The sequence below is a fragment of the Hippoglossus hippoglossus genome, chromosome 4 (genome assembly GCF_009819705.1).
Source record: "Hippoglossus hippoglossus isolate fHipHip1 chromosome 4, fHipHip1.pri, whole genome shotgun sequence".
In the NCBI taxonomy this organism is placed as follows: domain Eukaryota; kingdom Metazoa; phylum Chordata; class Actinopteri; order Pleuronectiformes; family Pleuronectidae; genus Hippoglossus; species Hippoglossus hippoglossus.
In genome coordinates this window covers 16,052,522-16,071,795 of record NC_047154.1, presented here as the reverse complement: position 1 = coordinate 16,071,795, position 19,274 = coordinate 16,052,522, and the positions used below count along the sequence as shown (strand labels likewise).

The 19,274-nt window shown below is 41.6% G+C and overlaps 1 protein-coding gene across 1 annotated transcript; it reads right to left on the bottom strand.

Moving 5' to 3' along the window:
* Positions 1–5,099: 5,099 nt before the first annotated feature.
* vtg3 (vitellogenin 3, phosvitinless) lies at positions 5,100–18,871 on the bottom strand. Its single transcript, XM_034583327.1, has 28 exons — positions 18,740–18,871; positions 18,184–18,204; positions 17,944–18,095; positions 17,269–17,520; positions 16,580–16,741; positions 16,333–16,481; positions 16,090–16,240; positions 15,626–15,783; positions 13,748–13,913; positions 13,513–13,638; positions 13,126–13,344; positions 12,660–12,877; positions 12,481–12,578; positions 12,276–12,400; positions 11,678–11,779; positions 11,456–11,575; positions 11,124–11,313; positions 10,925–11,012; positions 10,573–10,758; positions 9,852–9,990; positions 9,587–9,755; positions 8,957–9,066; positions 8,792–8,878; positions 7,831–8,037; positions 6,406–6,551; positions 6,048–6,186; positions 5,817–5,930; positions 5,100–5,603 (listed from the first exon to the last, which is right to left on the bottom strand). Exons 1-27 carry the CDS (start codon positions 18,807–18,809, stop codon positions 5,823–5,825), a joined length of 3,858 nt encoding a protein of 1,285 aa, XP_034439218.1. The 5' UTR covers positions 18,810–18,871; the 3' UTR covers positions 5,100–5,603; positions 5,817–5,822.
* Between the last annotated feature and the right edge of the window lie 403 nt (positions 18,872–19,274).

Below are 19,274 nucleotides of genomic sequence, written 5' to 3'. Positions count from 1 at the left end.
AAGAAGTGAAGGGTCTGTCCTGTGGTCTGCAGCCATTGGTCCTGTGGTCTGCAGCCATTGGTCCTGTGGTCTGCAGCCATTGGTCCTGTGGTCTGCAGCCATTGGTCCTGTGGCTTGCAGCCATTGGTCCTGTGGTCTGCAGCCATTGGTCCTGTGGTCTGCAGCCATTGGTCCTGTGGTCTGCAGCCATTGGTCCTGTGGTCTACAGCCATTGGTTCATCGAACATGTGGAGAAGACAATGGGCTGATTGCTGATGATGAGTCTCTCACCTGCAAGTTTGTTAGAATGGTGAATTACTGAATGAATAATTATTAGTTATTGTTCATTGCTGGTGATTGAATTTTGATTTATTAAAAAAAAAAAGAAAAAAATATCCACCTTTAATAGAATGTTTTAAATGAATACTACAGTTTCTTTATTTAAAATAGGGTTCTTTATGAAAAAATAGGACTTTCATATGTCGATATGAATTAATGACATTTCTATGAATAAAATAGATTTTCTTTTTCAGGTTTCTTTCCTTTTTGCATGTTGCTTTTTTAAAGAAGTTGTAATATTGAGCTTTGCATGGATAAAGCAAGGTGATTTAATCCTTGTGTAAAGCTTAATACAAGTGTCCCAGATTACAAGGTGACCTGTCACAGATTATCACATTCAGGCAGAACTTTCCTTTTTGGCACGAAGATCACACAAAGCTTTGTCATGTCTCCTCGGAGGATGATATCTCCATTTTTTCCTTCTGGTGTGGTTAGAAAACATCCTCAGGATTACAGAAAGGTGGAATGTGTTGATCGAACGTTTAAACAGATATCGGAATAAGTCACAGAAGTCAGATTACTCGTCTGTGTTTGTTGTTGTGAGCTCGGCGTTTTCAAGAAGTAAACTGAGTGCGTTTTATGAGTCTAAACAGCCTCACGGGGTATTGAACTCTCTTTGAACCCCAGGAGGTGCAGAAGTTTTCCCCCAAAAACAGCAACTAGTGAGGCTGTGCTATGGAGGATTATAAATAATAGTTAACTTCCTGAACTTGAAATAACCCTGTGACAGGGCGGCTCCATCAGCGACTGGAGGTCAGACACACACGCACACACACACACACACACACATACACACACACACATTCACACACGCATACACATACACACACACACTCACACATACATACATGCACACAGACACACACACACACACACACACACAGGCAATAAATGTCGGTACCATCCCTCTTTCCTTCACCGTTTCAGTAGCACAGCCCAGGCTGAACACCTTATATTTTTATCCTCACATACATGCAAACTTTTTATCAACTCTCCATTTGTTGTTGTGGAATTTCCACCTCAACATTGCGTCGTATAGCAAAAAAATAAAGTACATAATAATTGTATTCATTAAATAGTTGTGTGTTGTGCTTTTATGCTGATGTGAGCTGCATAATTATGTTTCTTGTTTGTGGGATTTCTTTTTTGCCACAAATAACCTGTTTTGACTGTTTTGAAATTATAACTAGTCCCACAGGCTGAATCGAGCTGGTGATGAAAACTAATTATATTTTTCTGTTGTGATGTTATGAAGCAGAGTGGGAGGAGCTACTGGTTAAGAAGGGGCTATCTTGAATTCTCTTACATGGATCATTTTTTGTTTTATTTTCTTGTATTAAGGTTTTCTATTTCTTCACAGGCACAACAGGAACTTGTATAATGACAATTCTCCTCAAATAATGAAACAAACACATGTAATAGAGTAATAGAGAAGAAGAACATGATTCAAAACCTTGTAGAAAAACACTTCTTATCTACTTGTTGAATCACCACATTTGTCGAGAGACATTCAGTGTATTATCGGATGGTTCCATCAAATCCAATAGGACATGGACTGAAATAAATCAGTTTGGGTTGGTTTCACCCTTAATCAGCATGTCAGTGCAAATATTACAAATGAACTAATCCACCAATGTTCTGCTCTGCTTGTTCTGCTCTGCTTGTCCTGCTCGTGGTTGTGGGAACTTAGGTCTATTTTCCAGCATGGAATAAAAAATACAACTTTAGAAACGTTACAGTTGATTCAACATCTTAGGGAACTGTACAAGTCTATCACAGCGTGGTCTCATTTCTTGTGTTTGCACATATACTGCACCACTCAGAGCATTTAATCTAATTTATATTTAATAGGGTCTTCATTAAACATGCATCTTATTTTCCACGTAAGTTTTTAATTTCTACAGAATTTTGCATCACACACTTTTTCTAACAGTAACACACAGGATCCTTAATGACCCGTCACACATACTGTTCTCTGACGTCTCTCACACTCAATGAGGAAACATCTTGCTTCGGCCATTTATCTCTATAACCTCTTCACTTTCTCTGGCACATTTTACTCTCTGGCTTTTAGGTTTTAATGCCAGTTTTATTTGTCATCTTTGAACGAGTTATATCCTTTTATTGTTTTATCATTTTAAGTCGTTTTTTTTAGGGCAGGTGCAATATTCAGCTCACTTTAATTCTGCATTATTATTCTGGACCTTACACGATATATACTTGTGTACTGTTTTTTGTTGTTCTGCAGTTGCTGTAGCACTGTGGCCCAAGAAACATTTCCCCATCGGGACAATAAAGTACATTTGATTTGATTTGATTTGAAATCTCGAGAGCTACAAACCTACAGGGCATCAATGTTATGATTGAATATCCTACTTGTACTGGACCGGTTTATTCTTCCTGTGAGAGTCAGATTCTGCTCAGTCTCAATAGAAACTCAGCTCTGTAGCACAAACATCTCCCCTGCAGCAGCTGACCCCAGTTCAGATTGTACAAAAACCACCAAGAGGCTTCAACCTCTCCTGATGCTCTGATTCATAGCAGTAACAAAGTATGATGTCAATATATCCTGATAGTACTGACTGGTAGGAGATACAAGTAATGTCTTAAAATGAAGGGCTCATTTTAAATTTGGTCATTTTTAAATCTTTCCATGAAAACGTGGCACAACTACTTTCACACAGAGCGACGAGATTATTAATCACATCAGGGAAACATGAGTGATGGTGAAATGGATGGGCGGGAGGCGGAGAGCTCAGCGGAGGTCCAACAGCGGGCGTCATGTCAGATTCTGAGCCTGCAGGAGGTGTCGTATTAGGGTCCGTGTGCCGGCTTGTCCACTCGGTACTGTCAGGGATATAACCGCCCTCACCCGCCCACTTTCCTGCCTGCATATAAGATGTGTTTCTTTAATTAGGAGGATGTTTTTAACAGATTACTGATAGTTTTAGTACAAATATTCATGTATTTCCTAAAAATAGACTTTTTAGGAAATAAACCATTTTCTTTTTATGGTTTTTATGATTTTCTGTGTTTTTTACCAAACATGCATGATCCACTTTCAGATAGTGTTCTGTGATTTGTACAGTTTCTTACTACCTTGATAAGCATGCAAATAATATAAGCAGTCAGTACGTGTTTTATATATGTTTTCATTATTTAAAATGTGTATTAGGATACAGTAAAATGTGTCCATGTCTGTGTTCTGCAGGCCATAGAGTAGCAGGAGCACTTTGACCGTGCCAAGCCATATGTTGATTCATCCTCACAATGTCAATAACCAGTGTGCAGCCATTTCTGTGAACTGAACAAACACCGGTGCCAGGCTTTTAGCACCGTGCCAGGCATAGTTGAATGTCTGGTAAATACTGTCCTCTAGTGCTCACGGTAACCCTAACCCAGACACACACGCACACACGCACACACACACACACACACACACACACACACACACACACACACACACACACACACACACACACACACACACACACACAAATGCATTCCAACGGATTTTGCCCCCGGGTAGTAATGACAAAAATGTTTTAAAGAGATTACATTTTATGGTATATTGTCTCATCTCCTAAAACACTATACGCTTTAGTAACATTTAGAAAATTAAACATATTCATCAGATGTGATGTTAATGGAGGTCTCAGTGTTCAAACCCTGCCCCTCAGTTATTTTCTGCATTTGTTAAATTGTTGGGTTTTATATGGCTGTGTAGACTCTTTGTCCATTGACTGATTCTCTGCCCTCAACATGCAGTAATTGGACAGAAACGTCTCTAACCATGATTATATTATCAGCTATACTCTCAGACGGCTCTTATAGTTGTGCCTAATGAGGCTCGTCACAATCACAGAGCGAGCAGCAGAGGAGAGAATGGTTGAACCCTCCCCCCCTAAATTACCTGATCAGTCATTCACTAATGCTTCCCAACCAGCTGATATTACCTGGTGAAGTCGTGTCAACACAAGGTCGGCGTGTCCTGATCCCCGAGACAACAGGAGTTGATTGTGGATCCCGACGTTGGCACGCCACATTTGCAATCTTCCCGTCAAGCGGCACTTGAAAGCCCACAGGATATTAGAGATGTAAATGGAACATAATGGCGCCATTATAATTGTGCTCAGCCTTTGATGGCATCGTCTTTTCTCTGCAATTCTACACCATCTGGCTGAATGAGCGTTGGCACCAGAGCCAGGGGTAGTTAGGACAACCAGTCTTTAGTTAGGAGGAAATCATTATCTTTGGCGGCTGACATCCCATTTGTTATGACTCAAAATTGTGATTTGGCCCAAACCCAGTTGTGGCGTTTTTAATTAATGTTCATCAGATCTTTTATCCAATCGTAAGAAACCCCCTCTATTTTGAGATCCTTTAAAAAGCTGCATGAGATGCATGGATATTAAATATTCTAGCCCAGCGAGCACTGACATGTTCTTGTGACTCCAAAGGGCACAGAGTTCTGTGTGTGGCAGAGGCACTGATGGTGGCACCGTGTGCGGATATCTGCAAACAGTCCTGTTGCATCAGTTGACCAAACAAACAGAGCAGGTCAAACAGACCTTGTAAACATCCATCTCTTTCTGCAGGAAACCCTCCAGTCATTCAATTTACTGAATCATTGAGTATTCTGACAATCACAGAGGGTTTTTAAGAGTTTAACAGGACCGGTTAACAAAGATTATTTGCCAATTTTATCAACAGAATTGCAGTTGCTTCTCCACAATTTAGGTATTTTAATAAGAATTACATTGGGCAGATATAATGTCATGTAAATTGCACCCTTTTATTTCTAACAGACAAAGTTTGCAACAGACCAATTTTAAAAACTCTGAATCAAGTTTCTCATCAGTGTTTTTTATCATTTTTTTGTATCATTATCTGGCTTTAATACTTTAAAAAATATTGTTTACATGCAGAATGTGTTATAATGGTTAAAGTAAAAGGAAGAAACAGGCTGTTCTGTATTTTAATCACGTGACACCCAGATTTAGCACAATAGCCACTGTTATGAATCCAGTGTGATGAAGATATAGTATTTGAAACATAAGCAGGAATTCACACGGTATTTCTTCAAAAGAGGGTGTTCAAATATTAACGGGCTTTTCTAATGAATAAATCAAGAGCGTTACAGGTTATTTCCAAACGGGCGACATCTGAGGCATCACTGATACATCTTTTATGATCCTCACTTTTATCACGGAGGTGCGATTTGGGCTGCAGTGTTATCACTGTGAAAAGAGGCATCTGGCTCCCATCTGGGCTTTGTTGTCTTTCTGCAACACAAAACATATTTTATGAAAGAAGCAAAAATGGCCTTGTTGGTTATGTGCTTGTTATCTGCTTTGCATGGACGTCTGTCAGAACAATCCACCACCACACACTCACGCTCACATGCTCACACACACACACAAATTGTACAGGTTTTTAAAAAAAGACAGAGATAAGTATGACAATTCAATTAAACTCAGTTTAGCTCAGTAGCTCACCTGTTTTTAAAAATGTCCGAATCCATCTATTGTTGTGTTTGTGGTGTAGAGCTGAAACCCCAGAGAACTGGCAGGTGGCAGTGGAACTGGGATGGAGTTGTGGTACACTGTATACTAATGACAGAACAGCAGAAAGGGACACGTCTGTGTAAATACAGGAGTCAAGATTTGCAATGCAGTGATTCATACGTTTTGCATAGAAATGTAGGTGGTGAAAATTTGCAGCAGCACCTGTGGGAATCTAATCTTCAAATCGACGCTGTCTCCTGAGGCAGCAACTACTGATGCAGAGACCTCCTGATCGACATTACTCTCGTGTTGCTGGTTGAAGCCGAGAAGCAGAGCCACGCCGGGGATGTAGCTTCCAACTCTGGAGAAAAAAAAAAGGTAAAATGCTTCTTTCACACACATTCCAGTAGATTTTGTATTGAACACAGAAAATGTTTCAACAAAACAAGTGAAGGAATCTTTCAGTCCCTTCTTCACTTCAGCCTTCATTCCTCCACACATTTTTATTCTCTCATTTGAATCACTTCCTTGACACAAACTGATTTCCCCCCCCCCCCCCCCCCCCCCCAGTGAAGCTCACCGTCTGCCCAGCTCGGCCATGGTCTCTGGGATCTTGGTCCAGTGTACTTTGGCCTTGAGCGTAGGCATGGAACCAGGCAGATGTGCAGTTGCAGCTCTCATTGACATTTCATAGGACTGACATTCAGCTCCCCATCGGATGTGTGCCTAGACCAAACACAAAGGATCAATCACGATGGGAAACTCAACAAACACCCGTCCCAACGTCGAACTCAAAAAGGAGCGGCCAGTGTGACATTTCCTCTCTACACGAGTTACACAAGTGTTTGTCAGTTACACACAGTCAAATGTTTTGAGACTGGATGTTTTAAGTTTGTTTTGAAATTTGCTTTATGTAACTTTGGACGCTTGACTCTAAATCAAAAACAATAACAAAACATCTAGTCGTTGACAATCGTGAAGAAGCGTGGCATCATGGGAGTTGTAGTCTTCACCACCATTTCTGATGCGACTCAGGCACAAATCATGTTAATGGATGAGTTCATGTATTAAAGTTGTATTCACGTTCTGCAGCGGTGATAAATAATCGTACTAATGAGTTGTGTGTAATTCCCCTCATATGTTGTTAGCCCCAGAAGTTACAGCAGAGATGGGTTAAGCTGATGTGAAACAATTAAAAGGCGACCATAATGAAACGTCCTGTTATTTTGAATAAAATAGATTAATTCTCTGAGTTTGAACATGGTTGGAAACATTTTGGAAAATGTGAGCACACAAGTCAACAAAATATATAACATAGGTCTATTGATATATATATTTTTATCATTTTCATGAAGAATTGTTACATATTGTATCTTTAAATAAATTTAATGGCGGACTAGCATCTTTTATCTTTTTATCGTCTAGAAATTCCCTCAACAAGCAAATCCAACATTACATTTATCCGACAGTGAGTATTCTCTTCATATCTATACCCTTAATAAAGCTCATGCCTTCAGCCCACAGAACTCTGCTCACATCTTAATATCCATGAGAACACATCACAGGTCCTCACTACTGCATGTGGCTACATATCCTTTCATTACCATGAACATGGACAGTGAGTTTACTTTATTCCTTTCAGCTTGTCAGCGTAACTAGGGAGTGTAAAGACACTTTTTACTCTTTAAACTTCCCAAACTCTCCAGAGACAGAAAATACAGTGACAGATTTGTTTAAGAGTACACTGCAGTGGATAGTCTTTGAAACTAAGGCACATGTTCCCCAGTGGGACGGTTCAGCTTCTCTAAGTGGGTTTTAATTGTTTCTGGAAAACGATGGAGTTCTTTGGTGCGGAGAAAGAAAGAATATACTTTGGTTCCACTGCAGATAATGGTCAGAAGAAGAAGGATAAAATGTTGACAATAACACCATGTACTTGTAAAGAGAGAATTATTCTTTAGATTCCTTCTCTCTATCTGAGTAACTGAGTGTGTTTCATATCTACCTTGGCCTCAGCATGGGCACTCACAGTGGTGTCCATGCACATCTTCCAGTTGGTGTCTTCTCCAGCCTGGGACACTATCAGCTGGGTGTTCTTAACGTTTGCCTCGGGCGTGTAGTACACGGCTGCGTCGTAACCCTGAGGCTTCTCGTTGCCACTCAAGGCGAAAGCTTTGACGTTGAACACGGCCTCAGGTGTCGAGTCCCCAACCTGAGGGAATCACATAGAAGGCCACATATAAGACTGTGATGGGATTGTTTGCATTGTGTCCAGTGTGAGTCTTTATCATATGTCATGTGTGGATTGGTAATCATACCCGTTGTTATTGTGGGTAAATTCTAACTAGTTGCTGTGAGACCTGAGGAAATAATCAATATGTGCTGTTTCAGTCAGACAACTCACGTTTGAATGTTTGTTTATTCAACATTAGAACAGGTTTAGTGTTTGGCGTCTAGGCTCCGACTTAATCACTCCCCCATATGATACACAGGAATGATGGGAGTGATGAGCTAATACTGTAACCCCCTGTCGGAGCCTACAGGTGGATGCTGGGGTGGTGGAGGGGCTGAGACAATTGTCTGTGATACTGCGTAGTAGTTAGGAAGCAGAGAGAGGGATGGGAATTCCCTCTGCTTAAATAGACCGCCTAATGAGGTGGATGAGTACTGTAGATGGTAGTGGCGAGTGAAGTATGTCACATGATGTATGTCACATGATGTATGTCACATGAAGTGTGTCACATGATGTATGTCACATGATGAGTGTCACGCGATTGAAACAGTGCAGCTCGAGTTGCCTGCCAGAACTAGCTCGCCGGCGTCGCTCCATATATGTCAGACAAAACACTTTTTTTATGGAGCGTCTGCCTGCACAGAAATCTCTGCATGGTTCCAAACATGTTTCACTTCTTTCAAGGTAATGGTGGGAACATGTGTCCCTCTCATGTGCAGCATGTTTCGCGTACTTCCAGGAAGCTGTCAGGCTCGCTCTGATGAGATCCTCTGGTGCTTGAGGCTGAATCAGAGGACAGACGGATCTGCTGAGTGGCCGCCTGTAAACACAATGCAGGATGAGGATAAAACGGCGGAGCAGGTGCAGAGATAATAACATTGCAAGGGAAGCCAACTACCTTGGAAAGGTTCCTCAGACTCTCCAGCAGTTGCTGTGTGCTCATTTGAAGTGTGCTCGGGCCGGCATTAACCTCAAAGTGGATTTTGTCAACGGCTTTGATTGCGTGAGCTAAAACAAAGAAAACAGGCTATGTTAGCAAAAAAAGTTAACAAATAAAAATATATATACAATACGTTGTTAGACTTAAATGACAACAAAATTACAGCAGGGACATACTATCAATGCAAAGATGATATATACTTAAAACGGTAAAAATAAAAACTACACGTGTTCTCATCTGCCGGCATTGGATTTCATGTAGGACATTTTCACACCCACATCCATTGGTGTTCAGGTGTGAAATTGACTTAAAACTTTCAATCAGACAAGTCAGTGAAACACTTGCTTGGTGGTCTGCTGAATTAATCTCTCTCCCATTCTGTTACAGCTTGTTCAGGTCAGACCTCACCACTAAACCCATCCTCGCTGTTTTTAAATCTAAAGTTTAGATTTGCAGCGACTGCAGCAGCCATGTTTGCAAATTGGAAAATTGAAACGACATTTCAACCTGGACCTGTCACTGAGGAGTGTGTCTCATGTGAGTTTAGCAGCGTTGTGTGGTGGAATGTAAAGAACTGGATGTGAATACCTGGGCTGACTTTGAGTGCCATGTGTGTGTATCCCAGGAAATAGTACAGTGGGTACTCCTCGTGATAATACTCTCTTCTTAGCTCAGACTCCACACAGAGGCCGGCTCCATAAATGTTACTCTCAGCGCACATCTTGGTTAGTGGATGCCAGGAGTTTGATTTCATCATCTGTGAGACAAGAAAAGATAAACAACAGAAAAATATGAATCTGTTTCCAGTTTAATGAATCTTGTTTGGTTGACCTCTGACGGGTGTTGACTGTACCTGATCGGACTCAGGCGTCACCACTGAGGGCCCTGTGTGGGCAACTTCGTCATTGGCGTCAATGGCTTTGGGAATCATTGGGGTCATTTTAGCCTTATCTAGCTCTTCTATGTTCCTGGAGACTGCGTACACATTGGAGCTATCGGTGGGAATAAGGAAATGATGACTCTTATACTGGTTACAGGCTGCATTGTGGATAGCATGCATACAATTTGTTTACTCAGACATACACATTATAAGAACCGATTTTTGCTTGTAGGTGTCACAATTTGATGTAGAATTCGTACTTGTCTGAACATCTGTTCAGTCCGTCAGTAAACAGGTAAGGATCCTGGCTGCCTGGCTCCTACTCCAGTGTAGTGAGTCACAAACCACTCAATCATGTTTTCAGTTCACTGAATTACAAGTAAAGCTGGTGTTTGTTGTGCTGGTTTGCTAATGTTAGTCTCTGGTTGAGGTGCTGTTACTAAAATGATGCTAAATGCTAAAAAACAGTTTTCTAATACCAAGCTTTTATATTGTGTGATTCCCAACTGCTTCATATTTAGAATGTAACTATGGACTCCCATAAGCTTTTTGTAAAAAAGAAAAGAAAAACTGAGGCGGTTTTGTATTTGTTTGTGCATGTATTGCTCCATCAAGAGCTGCAGTGCACACTATGAATCGATTCAGTGTGATTTCAATTGTGATTTTTTTTGCTGAATCCATATTTAAAACCTACCTGACTGATATTATTTCAATCTCTTTTTTGCACGCAGGAAAGTCGAGTTCAAACTTCCTCTCTCTGACGTTGATCTTGGCGGAGAACTTCCATGGAATTGCGATTGGCATTTTAGACTTCAACTCGGAGCCACACTGGAACAGTTCTGTGTTAATCCCATAGAAAACCCAAAAATCTTTTGTGTAGCTAAAAAAAGAAGAGGTGAAAGCAGTAGATGTAATTCTACAGCACAAATACAAACTTTGGCAATGATGAGGTTTTGCAAATGACATAAAACAACATGATCGTATAATTGCTAAACATGCTGGAAGTATATTCTCTCTAAATTAAAAGAAGACTTAGTTTTTTTTACCCAATAAAACCATCAGTCTCCAGTGAAATTTCTGAATTCAAGAGTTGTCCAAGATGTTCAGTCACTGGTGGAGTTACTGCAGCTTTAGCTACACAGAAAAGAACACTGATCAAATAAAACAAACAGTTTACGACATTACGAAAATACTGATTAGATTAGTTAAGGTGCTCATATGCTGCAGATAGATTTGTCTCCTCACCGTTAACTGTGATGCCATTGACTGACTGATAATATTTGCTAATCTCCAGCGGGAGACCCAGGGTCGTTGCTTGGTAGTAGCGAGCCTCGAAGATCAAGAAAGGCTTGGTCTTGTGCCATGAGATTCCTTTCTGTAGATTCTCAATCACCTCCCACAGAAGGCTTCCTTTCCCTGCAGCAGGACTGACAGCCTGCAAGTAAGATCACAGAACAGCGGGGGGGGGGGGCATGTGGCGGCTTTGTAGACCATTTAACATAGTGATACTGTTGTTGACTGCGCTGGCTTCGACATTAATGGATCAATCGTAGCGGTTTGTCCGATTAATCTCTCACCCTGATGATATTCTGAAGGAACTCTTTGCTCATGTCAGCAAAGAACCACTCTTGTCCGGAGGCGCGGGCATAGGCGGAGAGAACTGGCTTATCGTTGGGCAGAACATCCCAGTTTTGAAGCTGAGGATGACGTCAAAATAATGGGCACACAAACACATCAGCAGATTCCCTGTAGTGTAACTGTGATCTTTTTTTGCATTTAAATTAGAATGATATACTCACCACGTTTAAAATGGACCGGAAGTCAGTGAAATCTACATCCCCGTTAAATCCAGGGTTTATAGTGCTGAACAAATCCTTAATTCCATCAGCATGGATTCCAAGCTGCAGAGGACAAAAGAAAAGAAGGTAATTACTGATCATGAAACAACAATCATCAACAACTCACATTTACAACTACGGGCAAATCAGTGTCTCCAATTAACCTAACCCCAATCTGCAAGTCTTCAGATTGTGTCTGTGGTGGACATGTTTTGTTTTCTTATCGCGATACTTGGCTTTTAGTTTTGAGTGGGTGATGCATGCAAACAGGTCCGTGCCAGGACAAGGTGGTGATTGGTGGACTCCAGCAGATCTTGTGGCTGATTGGCCTGCAGCTGCATATAAGTATTTTAAGTATTTTGATGAATACATTGATAAGTTGAGAGTTGTTCCGCAGCTACTTGGCACTCGAGGAAAACATATAAAAGAGGCTCCAGGCCAAACAGGGATTCAAACCGGGGAACCTTCTTGCTGCGAGCTGACAGTGCTAACCACTCTCTGACAAGATAAGTTACTTCAGTGTCAGTGGTTGTGTTTCACACTGTGTATCACACTGTACCTCCAGGAGCTGCAGAATTCTTCCAATGAAAAATAATTTCCCTTTCATCATGATTTCAGTGGGGAAGATGTTTGTTGCACTTCTGAGCATGAAGACTTCTGCCGCTGTGCCGATGAGGAAGTCATCTGCATAGAGAGAATAGGAAATTCCTGCATAACTGTTTTCAGAGAAACCTCAGGATCCAGGACTCTCTCTTGGAACGTACCATTGAACCAATCCATGCGCATGGCTTTGCTGTAGTGATAGCTGACACGGCCATATTTCGGGGCCAGGATTTTCACAGCCAAGTTGCAGGCAGTCGAGCTATTGCAGAGGAAATCAGATTCAGTATCAAACAACACAAACAACGATATACGGTTCGTTTTTGAAAATCTTCAAACTCACAGATATTGGTTGTCTGGAGTTCGGGATCTGGCGAAACTCTTCAGGTAGGAAAACGCAAAACTGACAACATGGAGGTCTTTTTCCATCTGGAGATGTGTCGTCAGTGTGGACACCAGAGCCATGGGCGGCTTGGTGTCAAACAGGATCATGAAGGCCAGCATGCGGATCTCAACGGGAAGGTTCTTTTCCATAAACAGAGCCATGGTGATGTCCTGGACCTGAAAACACAAGAGAATGCTGACTCATTAAACCCCCCCCCCCGCAGCTGAAGTCGTCTCTGTTCTGTTCCTGCACAAACGCTATAACTCTCAGTGAACTTACAAGGCAGATAATTATGATTGTGGACAGATGTTTTTTTTACCTCCACAATGATAAAGATTATGCATGAATCAGACGTATTATTAAATATCATTTGAATGTGATGAATGTAGAGGTAACAATGTCTTTCAGTGGATGCTGTTCTTACTCTTTGAGGGTCTCTGGCAGCTATGAGTCTCATCGACTGCACGGCCGCGCTCAGCACTCGGGGCGGCACAGTCACAGGGGTGGCGGCCACTCCGGGGAGGAAGCGCATGATGGTTTTAATGCTGCCCGGATGACCCGCGTTCCCCAGAGCTTTCAGGGTGAGGACCATGTCTGCCTCACTGCCATTCTTCAGACCCTGCGTGGCCATGTCCAACAGAGGCTGAAACAGATGTGAAACAATAATCAAGTGGCTGTTATCAGCAAAGTACATTTACACATTGTAATTGGTTGATGCTACTTACTGAGTCAAATTACATCCTTTAGCTAATTATGACTTGAAGTGCTTCTGATGGAATGGCTATTTCAAGTATGTTATTATTCTGATTACCTGAACAGCAGCTACTGGGCAGGGTGTATAATATGCACAGTGCTTATACACCAGGGATCCATAGGAGAGCACCGCAGTGTGCCACAGATAGGTGTTGGATTTACAAAAAGGAATGTTCAGGAACATCTGCAGAAAAGAGTCAGAGACATATTTGACGCCACCCGTCCAGGTGGCATATCCAGAAGAAAGTGTGCATGATGTCTTTCTTCACATTTACAACTTCCCTGTGACTCACTTTAGCCATCTCCACCAGCTCAGGAATGGGATTGAGGTGGTTCATAGACAGCATTAAGGCTTGCACGGCTTCACTTGCAGACACATCTCCGGCGTGAAACCTCATCTCCAGGAACTTTAGGATTCTGGCATCGCCGACCTCAACGACCATGTCCAAAAACCAACGTCTAATGATATTGAGAGAGGGAGTGAGGGGAATTGGATTCATCAGACAGCACTTATCAGCCTTCAAATAAACCAAAGAGAGGAAAAATGGAGAAGGTAAAGGTGTGGAAGACAAGGTCAGGTGTCTCTTTTAATTGCTCTTGCACGATATGAAATACAAGCTGTCTGGATCTTAATGGGCAGAGAGCGCAGTCTTTCACTCATCACCTCTCTGTCATCGTGCCTCTCAAGATAATAAATCATTCATCAGCGGTAATGTACCAGACTAAATCCTTCCTGAACTAAGTGGGAGGATACTCTTCAATTACCTAATCAGATGGAGTGGATCAGAACGAGATTTTAGAGATGGCCTGGGACCGTTTTGTTCGTCGTCTTATGATGCTATAATGAAAAGCTTGGTTAAAGGTTATCTGTGGAGGAGGTTCAGCTCTTGAGTGCACTGTTCACGGTGGGTTCAAAGATACTCTCAAAAATATTATTCACAACTTAATTAGTTTAATTTAAATCGACTTTCTGCAACTTAACTAAAGTAAAAGTTAGTGAAAGGTCACATGCCTGGGGCAACTATTGGACACTATTAACGACACACACACACACACACACACACACACACACACACACACACTCACTCACTCACTCACTCACTCACTCACTCACTCACTCACTCACTCACTCACTCACACACACACACACACACACACACACACCGTCCCAACTGCCACACTAAAACTAACTTTATTTCCATGAGCTTCAGCTGTATTGTGTGTTTAGTGCTAATTAACAAATGTTACAATGCTAAGATACTACAGAGCGAAGGGGGTCATGGGCACCAGTAGGCTGTAGTGGATTAGGTATGGGTGACATGGCAGCTGCCCACCGAGGCCTCTTGCCGGGGGCGGCACCAAAAAACAAGCAAACAAACAAGCGATACCTATCGTTCATCGTCACGTCAATGACAGAATGTCAACGTGTGGGTCAATTAACCTTGTTGACGTGCACGCCCCGCTTCTACTTTGTGAGCGAGACAGGCTCATCCCTGCTGAGAGGATCTCAAAGTCAGCAGTAGGAGATGGGGAGGGGGGCGGGGAACATTGACCTCAGGTCTCTGCACTGAAAGGCAGAGGCGGGGGGGGGGGAGCAGGGGAATCTAGCTCACTAAAGGACGAGAAGAAAGGTCGGGATAATGCTGGTTGTTGTGCACTTTAGTTTTGGGTGTTTCTTGTGTGAAGTGCAATGGTGAAACAATGAGGTTCTCTTCATTGTAACTTTTATTTCTGTTAGCATTAATTCATGATAATTTGATTCTTTTTTAATTTTAATTTATATATTATAATATTTTAAGTCTTTGTACTTAATTTTTTGTTTTTGTGATTGCTGCGATTAAATCTATATCTAACAACACTGAGCAGTAAACAAGCTGGAACTGACTGTTTCTGGGCAAACGTTTACAAACAAGCTGCTGTGAGCAACATGGCGTAGTGCAGACCTACACAACAGGCAAGTTGATTGGTTGGTTCATTTCCTGTTGGGATAATTATGCAAACGTATCCCGGCCATGTCTACATGCAGCCCGGAGAGGCATGAGTCCATATATATATATGTAATTAGCCAGATCCAGATTAGTTTTTTATTCTGTAGCTGAATTAAATGTTATTATCTTTATGCCTCTAGAGTTGAATATTTTTTTGCATCAATGAACGATAGCGATACTCACCTATATTCTTCATTTCCTGCTAATTGCTTCCATATCTCCTCCAACCCTTCGTAGGGAATCACTCGCAGCAGCTGGTAGACCTTTATGGTGTCTTCAGTTGTCGCGCTGTCAATCTGATATTTGTTAGCCTCAGCCAGATGCTTGATCAACTCCATCGCCTGCAAAGAACATGAGCAGGTTTTTCCATTCCCAGAAATAATTAGCGTATATATATGTCACTCACTTGGTCCTTAACACACAAAAGTGTTCAATATCTTTAAATGAAATCGACATATAAGAGAGAATAAAGCGGTTTTGCTTCAGGTTTCAAAAAGGAAATGTTGATGCATTTTAAATGAATCATCCCCGGCTATTTCTGTATTTATTTAAATTTTACGTGCCGTATCTATTTGAGTGCATCCTTTAAAAATAGATTTGATGAATGTAAATATTCCATGTGCAACCACAGCGAGTGTGATTCTTACCTTTGGAACCGGGGTGTCCAGGTTCTGCATCATTATGGGGACGTTAGCTTTGGCATTGACAAACTTGTAAACCAGGTTTCCTTTGCTCTCCACTGCCCCGAACATGACGGCTCTTTCAGTGTCGATCGCATGGAGCAGCACTATTTCCTTCCTGTAGGAGAGGAGAGGTTATTCAAAGCATTTGTATCACAGACTCTGTGCGGATGAGCCGGCGTAATGTGCACATATTCCTCTTTGTCTTACGTCGCTTGCATCTTGAAACTGCCGCCCTTCACATTGAAGGGACTGAAGAACTGTCGCTCCAGGCCGTGAGCCCTGGTGATGAGACCTCCCTCTGCTGTGGGTTTGACCGTGTAAACATATCTCACTGTTGAAGCGACAGAGTCCCCTCTCTGGTGCAGGAGACACAGACACACAAACACCTCTGACTTTGCTGTGTTTTAATTGATGTGTTGTGGGATCTGATGAATCTGTGGTGAGGCTCACGGACCTGTTTGGAGACCTGGTCCAGCACGGCGGTCGCCATCCCCCTGTAGATGGCGGCTTTCTCCTTGCAGCGATCCAGGTCCACCACCTGAGTGATGGTCAGGTCCTTGGTCTCCATGTTCTCTTCAGTGACGTAGTTGCTCTGGCACTTGCCATGGATGCCAACCTACAAACACAATGAGATCTTCTTACGTCTGTAAATATAGTTTTATTGATGTTGTGTAGAGTTAATGAAGATGCTGCAGAAAAGAGCAGTGAATGTGTTTTGGGGTTTGATAATTCTTTTGATACCTTTAAATATCCGCTCGTTGTCGTCATTTAGCTTATTCAAAAAGGTTTTCTTTCATCTTAAAAGAAACTGTCTTTTGTATATTTTAAGTAGTAAAATGATTTCTTGTATTTCCTTCAGTCCTTATTTATCATAGATTGATCTTGTTTCTCTTTCATTTGATTGTATCTAAGTCTAAGGTTGTGTTTTTTCTGCCCTTACTTTGTTCTCTTTGTCTCTTTCCTGTGTCACATTTGTAAATGTTTGGGACCCTCGAAAACGAGATGATAAATCTGAAAGGGTTTTTCCCATGATAGTGCATTTCTATACATAGTAAAGTATCTTAACTGTTAACAGAGCATCTCTCAGTGACTCCAGGAAGTGCTCATATTTCAGCCCAGTTTATTTTTCTGTCAGCGACTCACCTCTTCCAGTTCGTAGATCTTCTGTGTGGTTTTGACAGTGATTTGGAAGAAGCCCAGTATGCCCCTCACGATGTTGACGACAGTGTCAGACACCTCAGCAGAGGCCCGGATGTCACCAACATGTCCGCTGGCGTAGTCAAACATGAAGGGTTTGGCGAGCTGGTCGGCGATACGTTGGGTGAGCTTCGGGGAGGGGATGAAGCTGTTTTTCCCCGGGAAGCCGTTGAACTCCTCGAAGAGTAAATTTGAGACCTTTGGTCCAGAGATGGAAAGGAGAAGATTTTAGTCATGAGTGTTTGTGCAGAATCAACATGAAAACTCAGGTTTATAGATGAAACCCAGGTGAAATGTTTAATCCAGCAGGAGAGAACAGTGGAGTTGAACATTAAAGCTCGTTTTACTGTGATTATAATGTTTCAGACAGAGTTTGATTGCAGCATCTGTTGATAAGAGACAAAAAGGTGATGGTGGATGTAATTAATGCATCCGTGCATTAATTACAGTGCATTAACAGCTCTGTTGTGATAATAAATCATTTCTAATCTAACCACTGTCACGAGGAATCTCACTTTTTTATGTATAAATGATATATAATGGAATCAAAAGCCTGTACAACCACTTAACAGGTTTAAACGACATATTATTCCTAACTTTTCTCCTTATTCTCCCTCTTACCTTGAGGACGAAGGTTTGTGTGGACACACCAGTGATCTTGACCTTGCAGGTTATCCTCACTCCGGACTCGGCCTGATTCGGCATCCCGAGTCCAAAATTCACAACTCCCACATAGCTGTACTCGTACGTCTTCTGAGGATTCAGGTTGAGCTCTGCAATATGTTTTATATAATGAAATATAATCTCACATGTTCTTTATGGAAAACAAATGCTTTAAAGATGAAGACATAAAGGACTCACCATAGCGGACGGTTTGGCACGCTGCAAGATGTTGAACATAGTGTCAGTGTTTGTGAATATAAGAGCACGGAAAACATGTTTTTCATTCTTTCATTCAAGTAACTAATTCCCAACACAAAACTAATTTTAACAGTAAACCTCAAACAACTAATTCTACTGAAATAAATACAACAGAAACAAGTCAGCAACTCAGGTAGCACTAATAACCCGAACCTTGAATCCATAAATGGTCCCAATTCAACTCTAAAAGTCCTTACTTTTGTCATTCGTGCCTAAATTAGTTACTGGTAATTCAGGATTCATCAACAACAAAAACATCAATATCATACAATTGTACATATGTGTTCTCTTGTTGGAACAGTGGAATATATTATAGCTCTATGCATCAGAAATAAACAGTTAAATCAAGGATTAGGATTGTTTGCAAAATCTCTGAAACTCAAATTAAGTACATTTTGTAAAGCATGGACTGAGCCCTGACTGTTGTAAAATAACAAAATAATATCAATGAAGCTTTTGCATATAAAATAATATGGATGAAGGAGTGAAAACTTACTGGCCAGGGCCACAAGGCAGCAGAGGAGGAGCCGCCACATGGTGGAAACTGAGGAGTGGAGAGCAAACATTTCACATTTGTCCTTTATATTTACAACAGGGTGCGTTTCCACTGGGCAGCGACCGATTCCAGGTAAACACATAATCGTTTGAACTGGAGCCACATCGACCGCTGACATTGTCAGAGTGACACAGAGATAACTGCCTCACTCTAAAAGTTTACCAGGGACAAAACACGAGCACCTGTTTGAAGTGTCTAAATACGTCAAACATTCACTCTTATGGATTCTGCTAAAAATAACATCAGTTTTGATATATCTTTAAGTCACAGGACACTGTTTCTTACATAATCTCACAGGACCCGGCTCGTTTTGAGTCGTCAGAAGAATTCAAAGCGAACATTTCACTTTCAGTCGCCCAGAAAATGAAGTAAACAAGTTTTTCACAGCTGAATGGAGAAGCCCCGGTGGGATCCACATCTATTCCCTCAGTGCATCTCAGCCACATGGACGTCAGGAAGATGTTTGCTGCTTTTA